The sequence below is a fragment of the Panthera leo genome, chromosome B1 (genome assembly GCF_018350215.1).
Source record: "Panthera leo isolate Ple1 chromosome B1, P.leo_Ple1_pat1.1, whole genome shotgun sequence".
Classification (NCBI taxonomy): domain Eukaryota; kingdom Metazoa; phylum Chordata; class Mammalia; order Carnivora; family Felidae; genus Panthera; species Panthera leo.
The window spans coordinates 147334250-147355654 of record NC_056682.1 but is presented as its reverse complement, the minus strand read 5'-3'; the positions used below and the strand labels follow the sequence as shown (position 1 = coordinate 147355654).

General features: G+C 39.7%; 1 protein-coding gene across 1 annotated transcript in view; it reads left to right on the top strand.

The window, feature by feature from the left end:
• SLC4A4 (solute carrier family 4 member 4) overlaps window positions 1-21405 on the top strand; it is a 350038-nt gene that overhangs the window by 230279 nt on the left and 98354 nt on the right. Inside the window, exons 8-12 of the mRNA XM_042936217.1 lie at window positions 6404-6561; window positions 13035-13122; window positions 15379-15533; window positions 16161-16280; window positions 18827-19001. Coding sequence (XP_042792151.1) covers window positions 6404-6561; window positions 13035-13122; window positions 15379-15533; window positions 16161-16280; window positions 18827-19001 — 696 coding nt within the window. The remainder of the gene's footprint in view (window positions 1-6403; window positions 6562-13034; window positions 13123-15378; window positions 15534-16160; window positions 16281-18826; window positions 19002-21405) is intronic.

The window sequence follows — 21405 nt, the reverse complement described above, 5'->3', positions numbered from 1 at the left end:
TTTTTGTACATTCAAATATTAATTTCCCAGAAGGGTGGTTCCTGGCTGAGTCATGCTTCCATCCTTTGGACCAATCACTGTTATCAGGGGAGTTCACTAAGATAACCATACTAGGCCTTTTGTCCATTTGGATGGCCTAGGCAGTGGTTATCCAGAACATTTTTTTTTAAATCTTTAAAAAGTGTTTATTTATTTTTTAAGAGAGAGAGCAAGAGAGAGACAGAGCATAAAAGGGAGGTGGGCAGAGAGAGAGGGAAACACAGAATCTGAACCAGGCTTCAGGCTCTGAGCTGTCAGCACAGAGCCCAAAGTGGGGCTAGAACTCACGAATGGTGAGATCATGACCTGAGCCAAAGTCAGACGCTCAACTGACTGAGTCACTCAGGCCCTACAGTTTTTCAGAACTCTTAAGAGCGAGTTTGAAAAGCCTATTGGGAAAAGTAGAAATAATAACCACCATTTGTTCATTCAAATATCTCAGGCGGTGAGATATTTATTCAGCCTTTCTCCTCAACACTCTTCAAGGCATTAGAGATACAACACTGAAAAAAAAAAGGATGGATATTTCTACCTTAATGGAACTTACATTCTAGTGGGGAGGCAGATAATAAAGATAAATAAAACATAATATGTTTGTAATAAGTACAGAGAAAGAAAAAAATAAAGCAGGGAAGAGTAGTAAGAAGAATTTGTGAGGGGAAGGAGGTTGAAATGGTAATTAACGTGGCCCAGGAAAGAGTCATTGATGAAAAGGTGACTTTTAAATAAAGATCCAAAGGAAGTGAGGGAGAGAACCATGCAGACACTACATTCAGAAACAACAGCAGGTGTAAAGGCCCTGAGGTTAGAATGTGCTGGCATTTTGAGGGAGGACATGGAGTCTTGAGTGATGGGCATGGAGAAGACTGGGAGAGAGCAGGAGGAAATAAGGTCAGCTTGTTGATTGGAACCAGATAATGCTGGGGTTGTGTCTTGTCCTGACAGCGTTGCCTTCCCTCTTAGTGAAATGGGCTTTGAGAAGAGGAATGACATGATCTGACTCCTGATTTGACTACTCTGGCTACTTTGGTGAATAGATTGGGTGCAACTTGCAGAAGCAGATAATCCAGCTAGGATGCCAATGCCATTATCCAGGAGAGAGATAATCAGAGCAGATGATCGTGGACAAGAGTAGTGGCAGTGAAGGCGGTGAGAAATGGTCAGATTCTGGATATACTTTGCATGTGGCTCCAATAAGATTTCCTGGCAGATTGAGTATGGGGTGTTAAAGGAAGGTATCTAAGTATCTAAGTATTTAAGATGACTACAAGATTTTGGCTTGAGCAATGGAAGAATGGTTACCATTATCCAGATGAGGAAGATTGTAGGAAGAACCAGTTTGAGGAGACTGTTGGGAGGCGGGTAGGGTGGGTGCAGTTTTTGGATAGGTGAAGTTAAAATACCTATTTCAAGTGGAGATGTTACAGGTCTGGAGTTCAGGGAAGAGGTCCTGGCTGAGGATACAAGTGTGTGAGTCATCAACATATAGATGGTATTTAAAGGCATGAGATTTGATGAGCTGTACCCAGGGAGTATGGGTAGATAGGAAAGAGGCACTTGGGGGCTGAGTTCTGGGGTACCCCAGGCACCATCCATGTTTGTTTTATTTATTAAAAAAATTTTTTTGGGGGGGCGTGCCTGGGTGCCTCAGTCGGTTAAGCGTCCAACTTCAGCTCAGGTAGTGATCTCACTGTCTGTGAGCTTGAGCCTCGCGTCCGGCTCTGTGCTGACAGCTCAGAGCTTGGAGCCTGCTTTGGATTCTGTGTCTCCCTCTCTCTCTGCCCCTCCCCCGCTCATGCTCTGTCTCTCTCTGTCTCAAAAATAAATAAAAACATTAAAAAAAATTTAAAAACATTTTTTTAATGTCTATTTTTGAGAGAGAGACAGAGACAGAGTGTGAGCAGGGGAGGGGCAGAGAGAGAGGGAGACACAGAATCTGAAGCAGGCTGTAGGCTCCGAGTGGTCAGCACAGAGCCTGACATGGGCTTGAACTCACGAACTGCGAGATCATGAACTGAGCCGAAGTCGGACGCTTAACCGACTAAGCCACCCAGGCACCCCTGTTTATTTTAGATTAGCTGTTAGTTTCTCCGAGAACACTAGTGTTTCATAAACGAAGTTTGAGATGTGCTGATCTAAAGGAACATGGCTTTGCAACTACTTCTCTTTAGAGCATATAGAATATGGTATATTTCCTTTGGCCTTAAAAATATACTAATTTCCTAGTAGGGGCATGACAATCTTAGTAAATGTAACATAGTACTAGTAAGACATTTTTTATTTTATTTTTATTTTATTTTATTTTTAATTATTATTTTTTTTAATGTTTATTTACTTTGGAGAGAGAGACAGAGTATGAGTGGGGGAGGGGCAGAGAGAAAGGGAGACAGAATCTGGAGCAGACTCCACACTCTGAGCAAGCTGTCAGTGCAGAGCCTGATGTGGGGCTTGAACTCATAGACTGCGAGATCATGACCTGAGCCAAAGTTGGACGCTTAACCAATTGAGCCACCTAGGTGCCCAGTAAGACATTTTTTAGAGATATATAATTAACTGTGGGATATTCTGCATGTGTTGTGAGTCAGGTAGTTGATTAGTGACAGATCCAGACATAGCAGGTTCTAGAGTAAGTCTGTAGAAGCTCTCTAACTTTCCTGGGCATTTGATGGGTTTTGGTCTGATTTTAGTACTACAGAGTTATCCTTTCCACTCATAATATTTATTACACTGAATTATATGCAAGGTAGGTGTCCAATGTAATGGCGGATAAACTGTTATAATCCTCAAGAAACTTGGGGAAAAGATTTAAACTTTAACAAAAGTATGATTCAGAAATGAGTGTTTCAAGAATTCCCAAGAAAGTGGGCTGAGATGGTTTAGTGGCTCATGCTGAGCTCTGAAGAATGTTTAGAAAAGGTAGAAATGTGGAAAGGAAGGTTATTTTATAATGAGTGTGGGAGTCTAACTACATAAAATAGAATGGGATTATGATCAGATTACCTGCCTAACTAGATAGAACAATGAATCTGCTGATGAGAATGGGAAATAAAATCAGATTATTATAGATTTTTGTGTCCACTGTTGATAATGGGAACTCTCTGGGAAAAATCTGAGGAAGATTATTCGAGCAGCGATATTTTGTTATGCATTTGTGCCACTTAGCCATACCCTATACTCTACTCTGTGTTATAGAGAACAATTCATTACTGCAACTTTCTTAGGTGAGAATAACAGTTTTGGCAACTTGCTGTTTTTAGACCCTTCCCATGGCTGCTCTTTTAATATTTATAGAATCTGAGAGATTTACAATAATAGCCAAAGTATGGAAAGACCCCAAATGTCCATCAATGGGTGAATGGATAAAGAAGATATGGTATATATATTTATGATGGGGTATTACTCGGCAATCAAAAAGAATGAAATCTTTCCATTTGCAACTACGTGGATGGGACTAGAGGGTGTTATGCTAAGTGAAATTAGTCAGAGAAAGACAAATATCATATGACGTCACTCATATGAGGACTTTAAGATATAAAACAGAGGAACATAAGGGAAGGGAAACAAAAGTAATACAAAAACAGGGAGGGGGACAAAACATAAGAGATTCTTAAATACAGAGAACAAACACAAAGTACTGGAGGGATTGGGGATGGGATGAGCTAAATGGGTAAGGGGCATTAAAGAATCTATTCCTAAAATCATTGTTGCACTATATGCTAACTAACTTGGATGTAAATTTAAAAATAAATAAAAATACCAAAAAAAAATCTAAAAGATTTAAAAAATATATATATTAGCAGCGGTGCCTAGGTGGCTCAGTTGGTTAATCAGCCCACTCTTGATCTTGGCTCAGGTCATGATCGCATAGTTCATGAGTTTGAGCCCTGCATCGGGCTCTGCACTGACAGTGTGGAGCTGGCTAGGGATTCTGTCTCTCTGCTCCTCCCCTGCTCACATTCTCTCTCTCTCAAAGTAAATAAATAAACATTAAAAAAATATTAACATTTCTTGGAAGATTAATGGTATAAACTTTGGAAAACTCCCTTACTACTTAGAGGCAGTCATGTTCTAACATCTAAAAATATATCTATCTTGGGGTGCGTGGGTGGCTTAGTCGGTTTAGCATCTGACTTCAGCTCGGGTCATGATCTCACAGTCTGTGAGTTCGAGCCCCGTGTTGGGCTCTGTGCTGACAGCTCAGAGCCTGGAGCCTGCTTCAGATTCTGTGTCTCCCTCTCTCTCTGCCCCTCCCTCTGGCTTTGCTTTGTTTGTTTGTTTCCATAAAATTATTAGCTTTGATGTCCTTGCTTTTGCCTCATAGCTTTCTTCTTATATGAAGTGCCAAACTAAAAAAACAGTTTTATAAAAATACTAATGAGAGTGATGGAGTTGTAGGGATCACTTCTCATGTCACATATTTTACCCAATTAAGAACTTTGTAAATGGGGGTATCTGGCTGGCTCAGTCAGTAGACCATGTGACTATTGATCTCAGGGTCATGAGTTCAAGTCCCACATTGGGTCTAGAGCTTACTTGGAAAAAAAAAAGAACTCTTTAAGTGGAAATTGTTACTATAACTTTTTTATGAATGGGGAAAATTGGAGGCATGCCTTCCACTTTAATCCATGGCAAAAAGTACTGAGTTCTTTTTATACTAGTAACTTTTGACCTAAGAGGAGGGATGTTTATGTTGATGATAAGTATATATCAGAAGTTTGTTGTCTTTCATACGGTCCTGCAAAATTCACATCTCTTTCTTCCACGATTGTTGAAATGTTTTCCTTGACCTGTGGGAGGTATTTCCCACTCACTGAAGAGTGCTCCATCAAGCCTATTCTAAGTGGGAGTTGGGGAGGGCAGGGAAAGGGACGAATAACACCTACAAGATAAGCCTCCTAAGAAAACTACTTTAAGCCTTTACCCCTCTCCTCAAATTCCCACATCCCTTTCTCCCTCTTCCTCATCATCTCACTTCTCGGTTCTCTTCTCCATAGTTCCGGATTCCCTGAGCTCTTTTTGCGGTTGTCCCCTTTGTCTCCTGCAGAAATAATCTGTCTCATTAACATTCCAAAGTGTTAGCACACTTGCCATTTAAAAGAAATTCTGTTTTATGTTTTCCTTTACCTGTCTTCCTATTTCTTGCCTTTTCTTGGTAGCAACATTTCTCAAAATCTCTCTACTCCCTTGTCTCCACTTCTTCACTTCTCATTCTTCACTGGGCACCCACTCCCCACCATAGCTGCTCTTGTCAAGATCACCCAGCACCTTCTTCTTGACAAACTCATTGATCCATTCCTGGTTCTCATCTTATTTGAACTTTCAGCAGCCTTTGACTCAGCTGATAAACTTTCTTCATTGAGCCCTTTGTTCGCCTGATTGTTGATGAAGTCCTGGTTTTCCTCCAGCCTCACTGGCTGCTCTTTGTCAGTGCCCTCTGCCTACATCTCCTCCCATTTCTATGAAAGATAAAATGGCCCAGGGTTTAGATCTTATCCCTCTTCTTTATCTGTACTCCCATTCAAGGTTGTGTCATTCTGTCTCATGGTCTTAAACTCTTTTTACATGGTAGTATCTTCTAAATGTATGTCTTTCTACTCCCCTTTTCATTTGGATTTTTAGCAGGCAAGTCCTACCTAAAGCATTCCAAACTCTTAATTGTGGCCTTCAAGGCCCTTACCACCTGGCTCTCCCCCTTACCTATGCAACTTCATTTGCTGCTGTTTTCTCTCCTTTGCTGCTTTAGCTCCTACCACATTCACCTTCTTACTAAACCTCTCTGCCAAGCTCTTTTCTGTCTCAGAGCCTTAGCACTTGCTGTTCTCTTTGCGTAGAATTTTCTTTAGGCAGATCCTGGCATGGCTTGTCGCCTCACTCCAATGTAAAATGTGCTTCTTCAGAGGCTTCCTCTGACCAAGTAGGACCTAAAATAGTACCCTCTTAGCTATTTTATTTTTCCTTCTTAGCATTTATCACTACTGTAAATCATATTTTGTTTCTCTCCTGCTGAAATGTGACCCATGACCCAAGGAAGGCATGTAATTCATTGATTCATCCCTGCATCCCTAGAGTGTAGATCAATGCTGGCCTCATAGTAGACTCTGAACATATGTTTATTGAGTGAGTGCATAAATAAATGATTTTTTATATGTAAACATTGTTTTATATGTAATCCATGTGATTATACCCTCAGTATTTTTGAATTCAAAGTCCAGAGTAATGTTTATTATAACAGAATGGTTAAACATAATAGAAAAATGGCTAGCTAGAGCCTGTTGTGTGGAATTTCCTTGAGTGATATATGGAGGGGCTCTTCTTGTTCCCTTTTCTGGAAATAAGTTGTGTTTTCTTGGCTCTTCCCATGCAGCTGAAGAATAAGTTCATGAAAAAACTTCCACGTGATGCAGAAGCCTCCAACGTGCTTGTTGGGGAGGTTGACTTCTTGGATACTCCTTTCATTGCCTTTGTTCGGCTCCAGCAGGCGGTCATGCTGGGTGCCCTGACTGAGGTCCCTGTGCCCACAAGGTAAGCTACTCCCTGACCTGCTGAGGTCCACAATGTGCTTATAGGGAAATCATGGCTAGATAATCAGTGGAATGAGGATACATCCAGAGTAGGCATATCGGAGAGGTTTAATCTGAAATGATGCCTTAGCTCATCTTTCATGCTATCAAATTACTTGGCACTTGTATAGTAGTGATAATAACAATTATAATAATAACCAACTGGGCCATGTGCTAGTTTATTCTTATGGATTAGTCATTTTAATTCTCATAGTATGTTTAAATTGTAAACTATGGGTATGTGTATTTTACAGATAAAGAAACTGAGTCTGAGAGTTTAAGTAACTTGTCCAGGGTCATACAGATGGTCAGTGATTCAGAGGTCAGAGTTGCTCTCATTTGCTCTATGTTTTATCAGAAAATTGACAATAGGTACATACATATATACATACATGTAAGTATATATGTGTATATATACACATGAATATATAAAAATCATTAAGCTACACACTTAAATTTGCACACTTTATTGTTATGTGTTATATACATTCTTATCCTAAAAGGAAGCATATTACAGTTAATTATGATCATGTACTCACTACACCACGCAACACCTCAGAAGTCATCCAGTTTATCTGCCTTGCTGCTGAGCTCGAGAGTTAGAAGGCTGATTTTCGGAGTGCAGTAGGTGAATAGAAGTTAATGCTTCACTTAAACTTGTGGTGAAGAAGAGTTTAAAGAGAAGCTTGTAATCTTTGACTTGATACCATAAAACTACCATATGAATAGGAACTTTGTGGGGGGTGCTTTTTGTGGGTACAGGGCAAGGACAGGTGACTTTTCTCTTTTTAGGTTTCCTCAGGTGTGCAGGAAGGGTTGTGAATCCTCAGTGATCTCAGATGGTCTTGGCATGATAAACTGACAGAGACAAGGGGCTCCAGGTTTGCTTTGAGCCACGTTAGGAGGAAAATCAGAACATTTCCTTATGGCCTCTCCATTCATAGATTACAGGCTAGTTTTTCTTTCATACGGGTATTTTCTCCCTATTTTTATATTTCTTAGACACTATAGATCGGAATAATACTGGTCATTAGTAGGCAGTCATTGGACAAATGGCAGAGAGAAGGAGAAGATTGTAGCTTATTCAGTTGATGGGATTATCATGATTTGTGTTTTCTGTAACTTAGTTGTTCACTTGAAAACATTCCAGCAGAGCCTTGCAGTTCTATCTGAGCAATCACCTGGCGAACAGCTAGCTGACTCAGATCAGGGCTGACGTCCAGCTCTTGTGCTCCTATGGTTTTGTTTATGTCTCTGTGGAATGATTTTACTGGGGCTTGAAAGAAAAAAAACATGCCAAGAAGTGTTAAATTGCTCTTGTATTTTCATTTTTCTTACTTTTCTTCTTTGGAGGCTACAAGTAAAAAATATTGTAGAGGGCTTTTTATTTAACAATAATACAAGTTCATTGAGTAGCAAATCGTGACTATTTGTGTATCCCTCTTATCATCTGCTCCTGTCTGGCATATTCTTTTCTTCTGTACAGGAGAGTGGTACTAGTCTAGAGGTGAAATACAGCATCATTTGAATTAACAAAGGGAGCCCGGCAATTCAAGGGAATGTAATTCAATAATGTCATAAAACTATTTCAGGGCAATAGTCTGAACAATATATCCAAGCATGTTAACATTTTTCCAGGAAATATTTTTATCCATTTGCTGTCCTCTGAACTGGTGCCTGCTATAATCAGTGCGTAGGGAGTCTCATTAGCCTTTTTCTGTATGAGTAATGTGGGGCCATTTACAATGGCTGCATCCTGTGAAATCCAATCAAGGAAATCCCACAAGGAATGTGGTAGTCGGTTGTGAAGAACTGCCCCGTACTCAGCCTTGTGCTTTAACGTGCTGCCTGTTGTACTGCAGGGAGACCCGAAATGTCTGTTGTGGTGTACATTTTGTAATGGTCATTTTCCCTTTAGAACGTTATGCTCTTATGTTTATTATTGCTTTATTGCTATTTATGATAAGTGGTATTAGTGCTATGCATCTTTTAGGAAGTGTGGGTCTCGCAGCTCTGTGACTGTAGTGCCCACAAGATTCAATACCCTCCTATCGGCTTAGCTTTCTGCTTTAGCTTTCTGCTTGCACCAGGGCTACAGCCAACTTAGTGGATGTTCTCTGCTTAGGAGTCCTTCTTGCCATCCATGTGAAAGCAAACGAACCATTCTTTTACTCTTTGTGACTTCGTAGGATGTGCTTATGATTTTCCTAGCATCTTGCATACACTTTGCTTGGTGTCATCTTGTATCTGTCCACACAGGCTGCTGCTCACTCCTATTTATGAGCTATGTAGGGGATAATAACTATTGTTATTCCCACTTGACAGTTGAGAGATGGAGGCAAAGGGAAGATTCACGATCAGTGCTAGAAATAGAACTGCAGATTTCTGACTCTGAAGCCGGGCTTTTAGGGAGAATCTAAGGAGCTATTTAGAATGGATTAGAACAAAATACTTTAGGGTTTTCCCATGAAGAGAAATCAAAACCCCTGATCAGTTTGTTCTTTTCTGATCTTGATTTTCACATTTAAGACAAGTAGTTATTCCATAAGTTCTAGTCCTCTAAAAATTTAGAATGTTTACCCTTTTCATATCACTGTAAGTTAGTATATATTTTATGTGATAAATGATGATTTGCCTTAAAGAGCAGTTTGTGCTTAATTATCAAAATGATAGAAAATCTTACTAGAGGGATTGGGACAATGGTGTAGCTAGTTCAATTCTGTCTTGCCCAGCACTCTAGTTGCTATCTGCTATTTATCGTATGTAATGTGGTTGGTTGTGGTGGGTTTATGGTCTTTATGCATCTATTGTGGACGCTACAGTTCAGTCATAATTTCCAAAACTGCTAAATATGAATAATGGCTTATTTGATTCACTGCTGTTTTGAGAGCAGGGAGTAAAGGATTGGTACATGCTGAGTTTATTCTAGAAATAGCTGTGATATATCAGGAAGGACGGGGGGGAGGTGCACATCCTTTCTGCAAAGATTGAGTGGTTTAGGAAGGCTGGCTCTTCTTCTGATATTGTGCTCTGTTTCTGCCTATAATTATTTTGTGAATATGAGTACAGTCCATTGGTTCCGGACAGAGATCATCTGGTACTTATTTTTGTTATGGAGAATGCTAGAGGCATCCTCCCCAGGCATAATTAGGTATGTGAAAAAGCTCACAAGAGTAGAAGTGCCTCATGAAGATTCTTGAGACAGCTAGCACTAGTAAAGATTCTAACTATGACTTTATTTCTAGTTATGAGTGAATAAAAAGAACTCAGTAGCATAAATTAATTTCTTTTCCCCAGCTGTCAACATGGGCTGTGCCCTTCGAGCCACACAAATGTGGTGTTTACTCTAATTTGTTAATAAGGAAAAAAAGCTTCTGGTTAAAAATAACATCTGTCCATTGACAAAAAACAGCTTGGGTCATGAAAGGAGTTTTCAGTACATTATAAAAGCTGAGTTTGGCAAGATGTACTTCTGTCATAAAAGTTGTAACAGCTTTTGCTTCTTCAAGGGGTTCAAGGGGAAAGAACATGTTTCAGGCAGAGGGAACTTCAACTTGATGAGTTCTTCTGCAATCCTAGTTTTCTCATCTCCTTTTCAGTAATGCAGTCCAAAATCAGGGGCTTCTTCAGGGTTTCCGTCCCTGCAGATGAAATTCTTGACCTGAGGTGATGTTTCCTGCTACTTGTAGATGGCCAGATTTCTTCTCTGTATCATTTTGAGAGGTTGAATTTACTGAATGGTTCCTGACTGGAGTAATGGAAAAATTTAGCTGATATGTAACATTTTATTTCTATTGGTCACTTAATGATTTTCCACTAAAGAACAAATCAATATATATGTGTTAATAAATATTTGTATATTATATGTAATATATATGCATTTTTTAATAAAAAAATACATTACCACACAAAGAGAAATCATACCTTTATATCTAAGTTAGTGAAACAATATAATTCTCATATATTGGGTTTATTGCTCTGATGCATGTTATAGTCACTGTTGGGCTGCTACTTCCATTCATTATTCGGTATTATTTAGCAGAGACTAGAGGAAATATTTACAGAAAATATATTCCCTCATCCCAGAGGGCTTAAGTTAGAGGCTCCATTACTTTCGGCTCTTGGGATGGTTACCCATCTCATCTGCCAAAGTTTATATTTGAGGACTACTAATAAATGAGAGTATTTGTCTCACTTTCTAGCAAGATAGTGTTTTGTCTTTGTTGCCATATAGTCAGCCTGATAGTTCATGTGTCAGTTGGTAAGTGTGTATTTCCATAATGTGTGTTTGTAAATTATAATCATGATGGAGATGCTACGGCAAGGTAGGAAGAGGTGCAGAGTGGGTCCAGAAAGATCTTAGGTATTATGTCTTACTGAAAAACTAATATTTAGACACATTAAAATAACAAAAAATGGCAAGTAAAGGAAACCATTATTTAAAAATGTGTGAATAAGTAAAGGATCCAGGTATTCGATATTTTCTCTTTCCTCACTGCATTCTCCCCCTTTGCCCAAAACTATGTTCTTATTGTCTTGCCTGACAGCTGGCCATTGCTAGACTGGCTAATAGGACTGGGCAACGTGACCAGTATTGTAGGTGTTCCTAAATGGGATTTCTGTTTTGCTTAGGTGGTTAAATATTTTTTGCATATGTTGCACGCAAATCAGTGATCATTCCCTTTAGTATAGTACATTTTACTGTCATTAAGAAGCATTTTATAATACTGTATGTAGGGGTGTATAATTTAGGTCCAACTTCAAAGGAAGAGAAGTTCTAGTATCAACTGAACTTCAATATTAGAATAACTAAATCCAATTTTAATAATCACTTCCTTCATACTTGAACAGACTTTCATGCCTGCTGATTGCTTTTGCTTTTTCATCTACCGTGATAATACTTGAAAGCGAGTGTGCCGCCTCATGCCAGAACTGGTTTCTAAGCAAATAAGTATTGAATGGTTTTATAGCTATTTTGATATGAAGTCTGAGTGTTCAAACTTTCAGATACCTTCTTACATTCTTGATTTCTGTTTTTTTTTTTTTTTCCTTTCCCCTTTGGACTGAATTTTATAATGAAAAAAAAAATTTATTCAAGGGTTTTTTGGAACCGACCCTAACACTTTGAAGAGTACTTGCTGTTGGCCCATTTTTGTTTAAAGTGAGGTATATAGATAAATAAGTATAAAATAAAATTGTATTAAGCAAATCCCATCCCGTCCCTGGTCCCATAAATTTTTACCTGAGATTTCTTGTCCCCAGCTAAGTATCGACAACATCTTTCCCCAGGACGAGCTGTGAGAGTCATTGTGGGTTAACTTTTCTCTGTTGAATTGTAAACCCATGTATAGGTTGGGCAGGTAATGTTAGGCACATTGTGTGTTGAAAATAACAGGAGGTGAGAAGGCCTATCTACTGTCTCTCATTTACTAGGCACGTCTTTGGCTCATCCACTGACCTCCTTGAGCCTCAGTATCCTCACCATTAAGCGGGAATAGGATACCTCTCCTTATTGCAAAAGGGTATGTGGCGTTTAAATGAGGTGATGAATATGAAATGTTTTGCAAACTTTAAAAAGCTGAGCACATGTGATGTGATTATTTTTATTGCCCTTATTGTCTCCATGTTAGGTAAGACACGATTATAAGCAAGGCGGAGATGTATCCAGTGTTGCCTTTTATATATTTTTTTCTTATTCACTTACTTACTGGGTTTCTTCCTCCCTAGTTGAGACATGAACCTAAGTGGGGATAAGCTCATTACTGCAAATTCCAGGACCTACTTACTGTGGAGCAGTGCGTGTACATTATCAAGAAAACAAGTTTGGGAAGGAAAATGAGGACACTCACAAAAGAATTTTAACTGTCCATGAAAGATGCTTTATTTCGAATTTCTCTCATAGTTTTCTTTCTTTACTTTGGCTGTCAGCATGTGGCTTACTTCTAGAGGACTTGGTTTTTGCTGACTTCCAGTCACTTCTGAGCAGAAATATTTCTTAAAAGTATGGAGAGGATCATTTGTCACTGTTCATATTGAGTAAGGAAAAGTCAGAGAAATCTGAAGATGTACTAAGTCTTTCTAGTTATTGTGCTTAATGGGTTTTCTCCGCAGATTCTCAAAGTCAGTAGAAATGGAGATAGAAGAAAGTTTAGGAAAGAAAGATCGAATGACTCCTAAAGTGAAGTTTTCCTATTCAGTAAATAAACTTCTCAGGGTTTCCATGTTAAATTCTTCTTTGCCTCCAAAGAAACAACAATTTGTATTTCATGATAGTGTGAAAGAGTATCTTTCATATTACCATGAATATTACCTTTGTCTTAAAGATGAATTCTAGACCTCAGCTTTTTACAAATAGGATAAACGTGTCTCAGTGTTATGTACATTGACTTTGATGAAATGTGTTTTATAGCCTTTGCTTCTTTCCTCTTCCATTAGGTTCTTGTTCATTCTCTTAGGTCCTAAGGGGAAAGCCAAGTCCTACCATGAGATCGGCAGAGCCATTGCCACCCTGATGTCTGACGAGGTAGGGGATCTGGAACATGGTGATTTGTGAATGTCCCGCTTGTATAGTTTTCATACTATGAATTGGCTGTCACAATTTACTCAAGTCAGAGTATGTGGTCACCAGTCCTCTTTATGGCATAAGGTACAGTCATTCGTGGCAGATGCGCTGGTCTCGACACAGTTTTCAAAAAATAAATTTTGTGTTGGAATAAAACATAATTTCCTTTCTTTTTCTAAGCATTTGCAATTCTTAAAAGAGATATATGTTAAATATTCTTTAAAAAGTTCAAATCACTGTATTAACTTAAACTTTACCTCTTAAAATGCTTAATATATTCATCCTGGGAGTTCAAGTGTCCTTATACCATATTGTTTCAGAAATAATGGGTTCTATAAGTAATGCATAATAAAATGGATCATGCATTTTTTCCTTAGGTATCAGAAAGTACCTGTTTTTATGGTCTTCTTATCTTGTGGGAAGGAATTAACACTTACTAAAATGCATTAGCAACTGTTACTGCAGAGTTTCTAGTGCTTTGGAATTATAACCTTACTCTCATAACAGCTTGAATGTTGTTCACACATTTTAGATATGATGAAACCCTAAACTAGTCTCATAGTAGGAGAAGTACAATTAGGATATGGGATCACTGATTTTCCTTCTGTGTCTTTCTAGCTTACTATTTTCCCAAATGTTTCACTTTTGCTTTATTACTTAATTTGTTAGCTTCTCCATGTGTTAAGTGAAGAATAGGGCATTTAGTTATGGAAGCTTTATTTGGTGATTACTCAGATGGTTACTTAATGTGGGACTGAGAGCATTTTTGATGTATAGCTATGCTGGCTTTTCCCCCTTGAGGCAACTAAGCATCTCAGGGGGCTCTTTTATTTATTTTCATGTGTTTACATTTTCTTTAAAAAAGAATCCTTCCTCCTAAGATGCAGTAATTAGAACTGCTTTAGGCTCTAAATGACAGAAAAACCTGATTTATAGTGGCTTAAATTATTTGGGGCTTACTTGGAGGTAGGTAGTTGCTAGAGTCAGTTTAACTTAACTGTTTCATGATCAATCAAGAGCCAAGGTTCTGGCTTTGTGGGCTTGAGAGGGCTGCTGCAGTCAGCTCTAGCCATCTCTTCTGTATTCAAGTTTGAGGAGGGGGAGGTTGAATACAGAAGGGGCGTGGAGCGGGGAGTGTTGGGAGACGGAGGGTGGGAATGTTAGCCGTATCAGTCTAACAGGTATTCTAAAGGTTTCTCAGACAGCTTTTTTCTTTCATCTCATTGGTCAAAACTGTCAATTCTTATCTGCAGGGGAGGCTGGAAAAGTGACCCTCTCTAGCGGCTAGAGCACCACAGATGAGATGCTGGCATTTGTAATGCCCTAATCTCAACCTCACACCCCCCCGGACCATTACATGTAATTTGTTTCATAGCTTTTAAAAATTCTTGTTGAGGAGAAGAGATTTACTAGCAATCTTTAAGAACAGGTAAGGATGTTGAACAGGAGCCATCTTCTGTCCTGGAGACTAAAGAATTTGACTGATGAGGTATGAAAGGCTCATGCGTAAAGTACTTTCAGATGGTCACCTAGGTTAGAAGAATGGAATGATTGGCAAAGAGGATTATGTAAATTCTGGAGCTCCTTCTTGGATATCTGTATAAAAGACATGAAGCATTTGCTGCCTTGGCTGGTTTAGTTATTGCCTTGCTAAAAGGTTAGACAGATGATCACCTGCTTAAAGCCCTTTGCTTTATGTGTTACCAGCATAACTTAGATTTTTCTTTTTTTAATAGCTAACATTATTTGTGTTCGAGAGCTGCAGTGTTTGGGACTTAACCCGATCTTAATCCTCAGCTTGAACTTTTCCTTTTTGAATTACCAGCAATGGTTTGTCCCAGTCATTTTTATTTCAGAGAATGATTCTTTTGTATATTTCTCCAAACCATTTTCATCTGGCTTCCACAGCAACTGTATCAGCAATGTTACATACCAGTGGGAGATGAAAGACAGTGTTGTTTTACAGTATTGATTAAAAAGACATATAAAAGAAACACAGCTGTTTTCTCATGCCTCCACTTATATTCTCAGGGTTCAAAATCAGAATGCCAAAATAGTTTGGGACAAGCTGATAGGAAATATGAGAATATGATTATATTAAACATATATGAAATAAATGTTAAAGTGGATTACAGATTGCCTTTCTGAGGCTTAACATGCTGTGAGGCATGTAGAGGGTTCTCTTGTTGGATCAGCATATCTCTTATTATTCTTTAGGTGTTCCATGACATTGCTTATAAAGCTAAAGACAGGCAGGACCTGATTGCTGGTATCGACGAGTTCCTCGATGAAGTCATTGTTCTTCCACCTGGGGAATGGGACCCAGCAATCAGGATAGAGCCTCCTAAGAGCCTTCCATCATCTGACAAAAGGTAAATTATCGGGCAATTGGGAGTTTTCATCCTTGAGAAGGAGGTTGTGCTCACAAAAGGAAATGGGGTCAGGTGACTGTCCTAATATTGTGTTTTTAGGTTCACATTTAACTTGATGTATTATCTCAAATGAATTACGTATGTACTTTGGTTTGACATTTTGTCGATGCTGTAAAATGAGTGTTATATGTTATCTTCTTCAGTGATTGCAAATTAGAGATCTCAGATTATGATATTGGAATACATCATAGAGATTTTTGGAGGATGTGTTGGGGACTTCCTGCACATGTAGAAGACTGGTTTGCTCAAAATGAGTCCCTATAGATTTAAGAGGTTAAAAAATCGGGTGAGACCATTTGGAGAAGCCGTTTTCTGGAAATCTGTTGTTTTCCCGGTGAAACGGTTTCTGTCTTATACAGTATGCAACTTATTAAGCTTTTTATTCATCAGTCATTTGTCCTCCCTCTAAATACAACACTTTAAGAGTTGTCCGTTAGGGTGGTGGAAGGAAATGATCTTTCTCCCAAAGGGTTTTCAGTCCATCTCGTTAGTCTCATGCGTGGCACAGCTAAGAAGCAGACGAGTAAAAGAAACTGATATTCTCTTGGGCTCTGTTGTCTTGCTTAGAAAGAATATGTACTCAGGTGGAGAGAATGTTCAGATGAACGGGGACACGCCTCATGACGGAGGCCACGGAGGAGGAGGAGGAGGACATGCGGATTGTGAAGAACTGCAGCGAACTGGACGGTAACTGATGGACTATTTGGCCATTCACGATGAGAATCTCCTTATTTTATTATTTTAAATATTTATTTTGAGAGAGAGAGAGAGGACATGCTTGCCTGTGACACGAGCAGGGGAGGGGCAGAGAGGGAGGGAGAGAGAGAATCCCAAACAGGCTCTGCACTGTCATCACAGAGCTCTACGTGGGGCTGGATCTCATGACCATGAGATCACGACCTGAGCAGAAATCAAGAGTCAGCTGCTCAACCGACTGAGGCACCCAGATGAGGATCTCTTTAGATCTTAATTTCCCTACATCTCCCTATCAGCATTTTACTCACTGATTTGTATACTTGTGCAGCCAACAGATACTTCTATTGATAAATCACAGGCACTGGGGATGCAACAGTGAATTAAACAAAAACCCTTTGTCCTTTTGGGTTTTCCTTTGTAGTAGTGGGAGACAAGCAATGAGAAAATTAAAAAATGTGGTGATGGTTTAATGGGGGAAAACGAAAACAGAAATAGGGGGTTTTGTGATAGGGGAAAGACATTCCAATATAAAGGGTGAACTCAGAGAAGGCCTTACAGAAAAGTCCCGCAGGAAAGCCCATGAGAAAAGTCCTGCAGGAGCTAGAGATAGACCAGCAGAAGTGAGGTAGGGGGAGGGGACAGCAGAGAGCCTGGTGTGTGCTGGGTTGGCGTCCAGGCCATGAAGTGAGGGAGGAGGTGTTGGAGAGAAAGCCAGCGGGGTCTTCAGGTCGGTGTGAACCCGTGGCAGGAAGGTGGAGTCATGTGTTGTCTTCCCCATTTGGCTTTTGTGCGTCCCTCCCTTCTCTGTACATTTATTCATAAGTGGGCAACATGGTACAGAAATGAGGAACTCACAGGTCATGGTCTCCTTAGCCTGCCGTTGGGGATTCAGGATTCCCAGACTGCTTTTGTAAATCTCTTTTTATGATAATTCCTCCTTTTCTTTCCACTATTAGGTTCTCCATTTTGTTTTGTATTAAATAAAATTTTAAGTAGGATACTGATTTTATGAAGATAGGACTTTTTTTTTTAATGTTTATTTTTTTGAGAGAGAGAGAGAAGAGAGAGTGTGCGAGCAGGGGGAAGGGCAGAGAGACAGTGGGGAGGAGGACAGAGGACCACAAGCAGGCTCTGCGCTGACAGCACAGAGCCCGATATGGGGCTCGAACTCACAAATTGTGAGATCATGACCTGAGCCAAAGTCGAACACTTAAGCCACCCAGGAACCCGAAGATAGGACCTTTGAAGAACATTAAAGGTTTTTTCGAAAGCACAAAAGTATGTCTTTTTAAGATGTAATTGAATCTGAATAAAATGATTTCATTCTTCTGATGACCACTTGGGTTTCTCTCTGAAATTAAGGGGACATTATTTCCCTCCCCTTTTTTTCTGAAAGAATAGAGAACATAAAACCTCCTCTCCCCTATGTTTTCTGAACAGTTCTTTACAAAGTACTTTTATTAGGAATATTCTTTTCCTTTTTCTATAGATATGAGTTCTGGAATTCAGCCCTTTTACTTAATCAGACTGGAATTTAATTCTTGGATAGCTCACTTTTTCCCCAATGTACTGTCTGCAGCCTGCCCAGCACCACGCACAGCCCTACGCAGACCACAAAAACTGAAGTGGGGCACAGGATGCAGCGAGGGCCAGCAAGCCCACACACAGACAGACAGTCCCGATAAAGTGTGATAGCCCCATGGTGGAAATCTGAACTCTCTGAGGGGGGGCCCCACAGGCAGAAGGAAGGGTATGCGTGGGGAAGGCTGAGACGTGAGGTTTGGTTGGGAGGGTAGTTTGACAGATGCATAACTAAGGCAGCTGACCTGCGAATGTGTGTAATGGGGCTACGTTTGCAATGCTTTTCCACCGTATACCTGCATGGCTTTCTTCCTTCGTGCCTTCGGGACCTTATCCCAAAGTCACCGGTTCGGGAGGCCTGTTCTGGCCACTCTAATAGTTCAGCCATTGCTTCTCTAGCATTTCATAACCTTCTTCCCCACTTAATTTTTTCCCTTGATGTTTAGCACCACCCGTTTTGCTTATATTGTCTGTCCCCCATATCGAAAGGAAAATCCCCAAGGGCAGGCATCTTTGCCTGTATTGTTCACTGTTGTGTCTCCAGCACCTGGAGAAGTGCTGGGCATATCACAGGTGCGCAGTAAACACGTGTGGAATGATGAATGGGGCTGGAAAGGAAACAACGCAAGATTATTAAAGGACTTCTATGCTCTGCTCATGGGTGTGATGTTTTTCTACAATGAGTGAGAAATTTTAATCCATCTATGCCATTCACTCTCATCTAAAAACCAACTGTTCTTTAGGGAATGCAACACCTAATTTAGGGACCAAAACAGAGACAGATAGAAGAAAATTTATTCTTCCACAGTTTTCCCATTTTCCCTTAAGTGGTTAAATAGAGCTTGTTGATTCAAACACTTTGGCTGCAAATTCTTTGTGGTTGAATGAGTTACCCTTGGTTAATTTGATGACAACCTTATTTTACCTTGTCACATGTTTGCTTTCTCCCTACCCAGGTTCTGTGGTGGACTCATTAAGGACATAAAGAGGAAAGCACCATTTTTTGCCAGTGATTTTTATGATGCTTTAAATATTCAGGCTCTTTCAGCAATTCTCTTCATTTATCTGGCAACTGTAACTAATGCTATCACTTTTGGAGGACTGCTTGGGGATGCCACTGACAACATGCAGGTGGGTCTGGTTTGGGGGAGACACAAATAGTACAGCCCAGATTGCCTTCCTCACCCCTACAGCTCAGCTAGAAGCAGATGGCCTTTCAGTTACTCAGCGTGATTTTCTTTCTTTTGCTGGATGCTGCATTTTACTTTGCTTCTGGCCTGCTGCTATATTTCCAGCATTTTAGTAATTACAAAAATAGCTCGATGAAATCTGGCTTGAGTCACAAGTGGGGAAAAGAAGGGAAGGAAATGAGGATATACAATTCCATTTGGGCAAAAGCATATCAGCTGCTTTAATTTTGTGCAGGGCACGGGGTTTAGATCTACTACCTTGAATGTATGGGCCATATTCTGTTAAGCTTGATGATAACACTTTTTCTGGGAATGCATGATTACCTTTATTTTACACAAGAGCAAACAGTCATCAAAAAATTGAGGGATTTGCTTGAGGTTGGATTTGCATGTCTATCAGTAGGATTCAGCTTTAAGGGAATACAAGTTAAGAGTTGTCTCTCCTGTTCTTGAATCTGCCTGATCATTAAGCTGTAAAGACCCTGGCTTGACTTATTTTGTACAAACCATAGTCTGTTACTCTGCAGGTGCCATTTGCCGTCCTTTTGTGTAAGTAACCGCTGACATTTTAGTGGTAGGAAAGATGGATAAAAAATGATAGTGGATGCCCTCTATCATTCAGAAAAATATGTACAAAGCTAAGAAAAAATAAGCACTGTGCTAGATGCTGAATACAGAGTAGTGAGTGAAGCCAGTATTCTTAGGAAAAGAACTAGATTCATTCTCTTTTCAAACTCTGTCCCTTCTACTTTAGTGCTTATTACTGATTAACCTATGTGACATTCATAAATGCTGCCATCCACCTTCTTAAAAAAAAAAAACAAAAAACAAACCCAGCTGTTTCAGAAGATTGCTTTCTTCCACTTTTGTTTTCTTCTCTGTGCACATTCATGTTTTAGATTCTGCCTAAACACAAAAATGAAATGGAAATGATATATGACATCTGTGTTGACCCAAGTAAAAAGGGAGAAATTGCTTCAAATAATTGTATGTAGTCTGTTAAGAGCACTTTTATCTTTTAGCCCTTATCTATTATTGCATAGCATATTAATCCAAAACTTAGAGGCTTGAAACAACCATTTCATTCTTCCCTTTCATGGTTTTGGTGGTTGACGGGCTCATCTGGAGTGGTTCTCTCTTGGGCCTCACATGTTTGTAGCGAGGTAACAGCTGAGGTTGGAGTCCCCTGAAGGCTTCTTAAATGTTTATTTATTTTTGAAAGAGACAGTGGAGAGAGAAGGCAGAGAGAGAGGGACAGAGGATGCAAAGCAGGCTCTGTGCTGACAGTAGCTTCAGCACAGAGCCTGATGCGGGGCTCAAACTCACAAACCGCAAGATTATGACCTGAGCCGAAGTCAGATGCTCAACTGACTGGGCCACCAGGTGCCCCTGAAGGCTTCTTTATTCACAGGTCTCGTGCCTAGATTGGAATGTCTGGAACATTTGGGGACTGAGGACTCTGAACATGACTTTTCCACTTGGCTAGCTTGGCTTTCTTACAGACGGGGACCATGATGACCTTTAAGAGCTCATGCCCTAATCAGAAGGGGGCAGGCACCGCTCAGTTTTGCTTATTCCTATATGAATATGCCCTCCATATTACTTCATTTTCTGATTTTCAGAAAGAGGCTGAAAACTCAAATTCTTATGTGAAATCTAGTGATTCTTAAATATTTGCAACGAATTAATTTTTAAAAACTAACATTGTGCTGGCCAGAAAGCACATATGTATATGTTCCCAGCGAGAGACCTGCCATGTGGGGAAGAGAAACCAAGAGTGGTAGGACACAGAGATGAAGTATGTGAATAGGGTGTTCTTCCCTCTTTTCCTCGTTCATAAGGTAGGAATGAACGAAATAAACTGCAACAGTGATGTCAATAACAGGATTTTTATAAATCTGATCTGTATCCAAATAGGGCAGTTATTTTTCATCCAGATGAGAGCATAGTGATAACTAAATCAGATCATTCAACAAAACCAGTGGAAAAGAAAGCACTGAGGAAGCACCGTGAGGCCAGCACAAAGAACATAATACAGGCAGTCACGATAGGAAAATAAAGCTGTGATTTGGGGACAGTGGCAAGAAAACCTCCTTCTGTTGTTCAGAATATACAGAGACTTTCTTGTGCAGATCATTTTTTAACACATAGTTTTCCATGGATTCTTTTCCTTGAAATGGAGAAATTACAACACGTCCTATGTGTTAGTTTATTGCCTTTTTAAACTGAACTGAACCCCTTTTCAACCTCATAAGACTTAGCTTTAAATTAAAATTTTTTTTTTTTTACATTCATTTCTGAAAGACAGAAAAAGAGTGTGAGCAGGGAAGGGGCAGAGAGAGAGA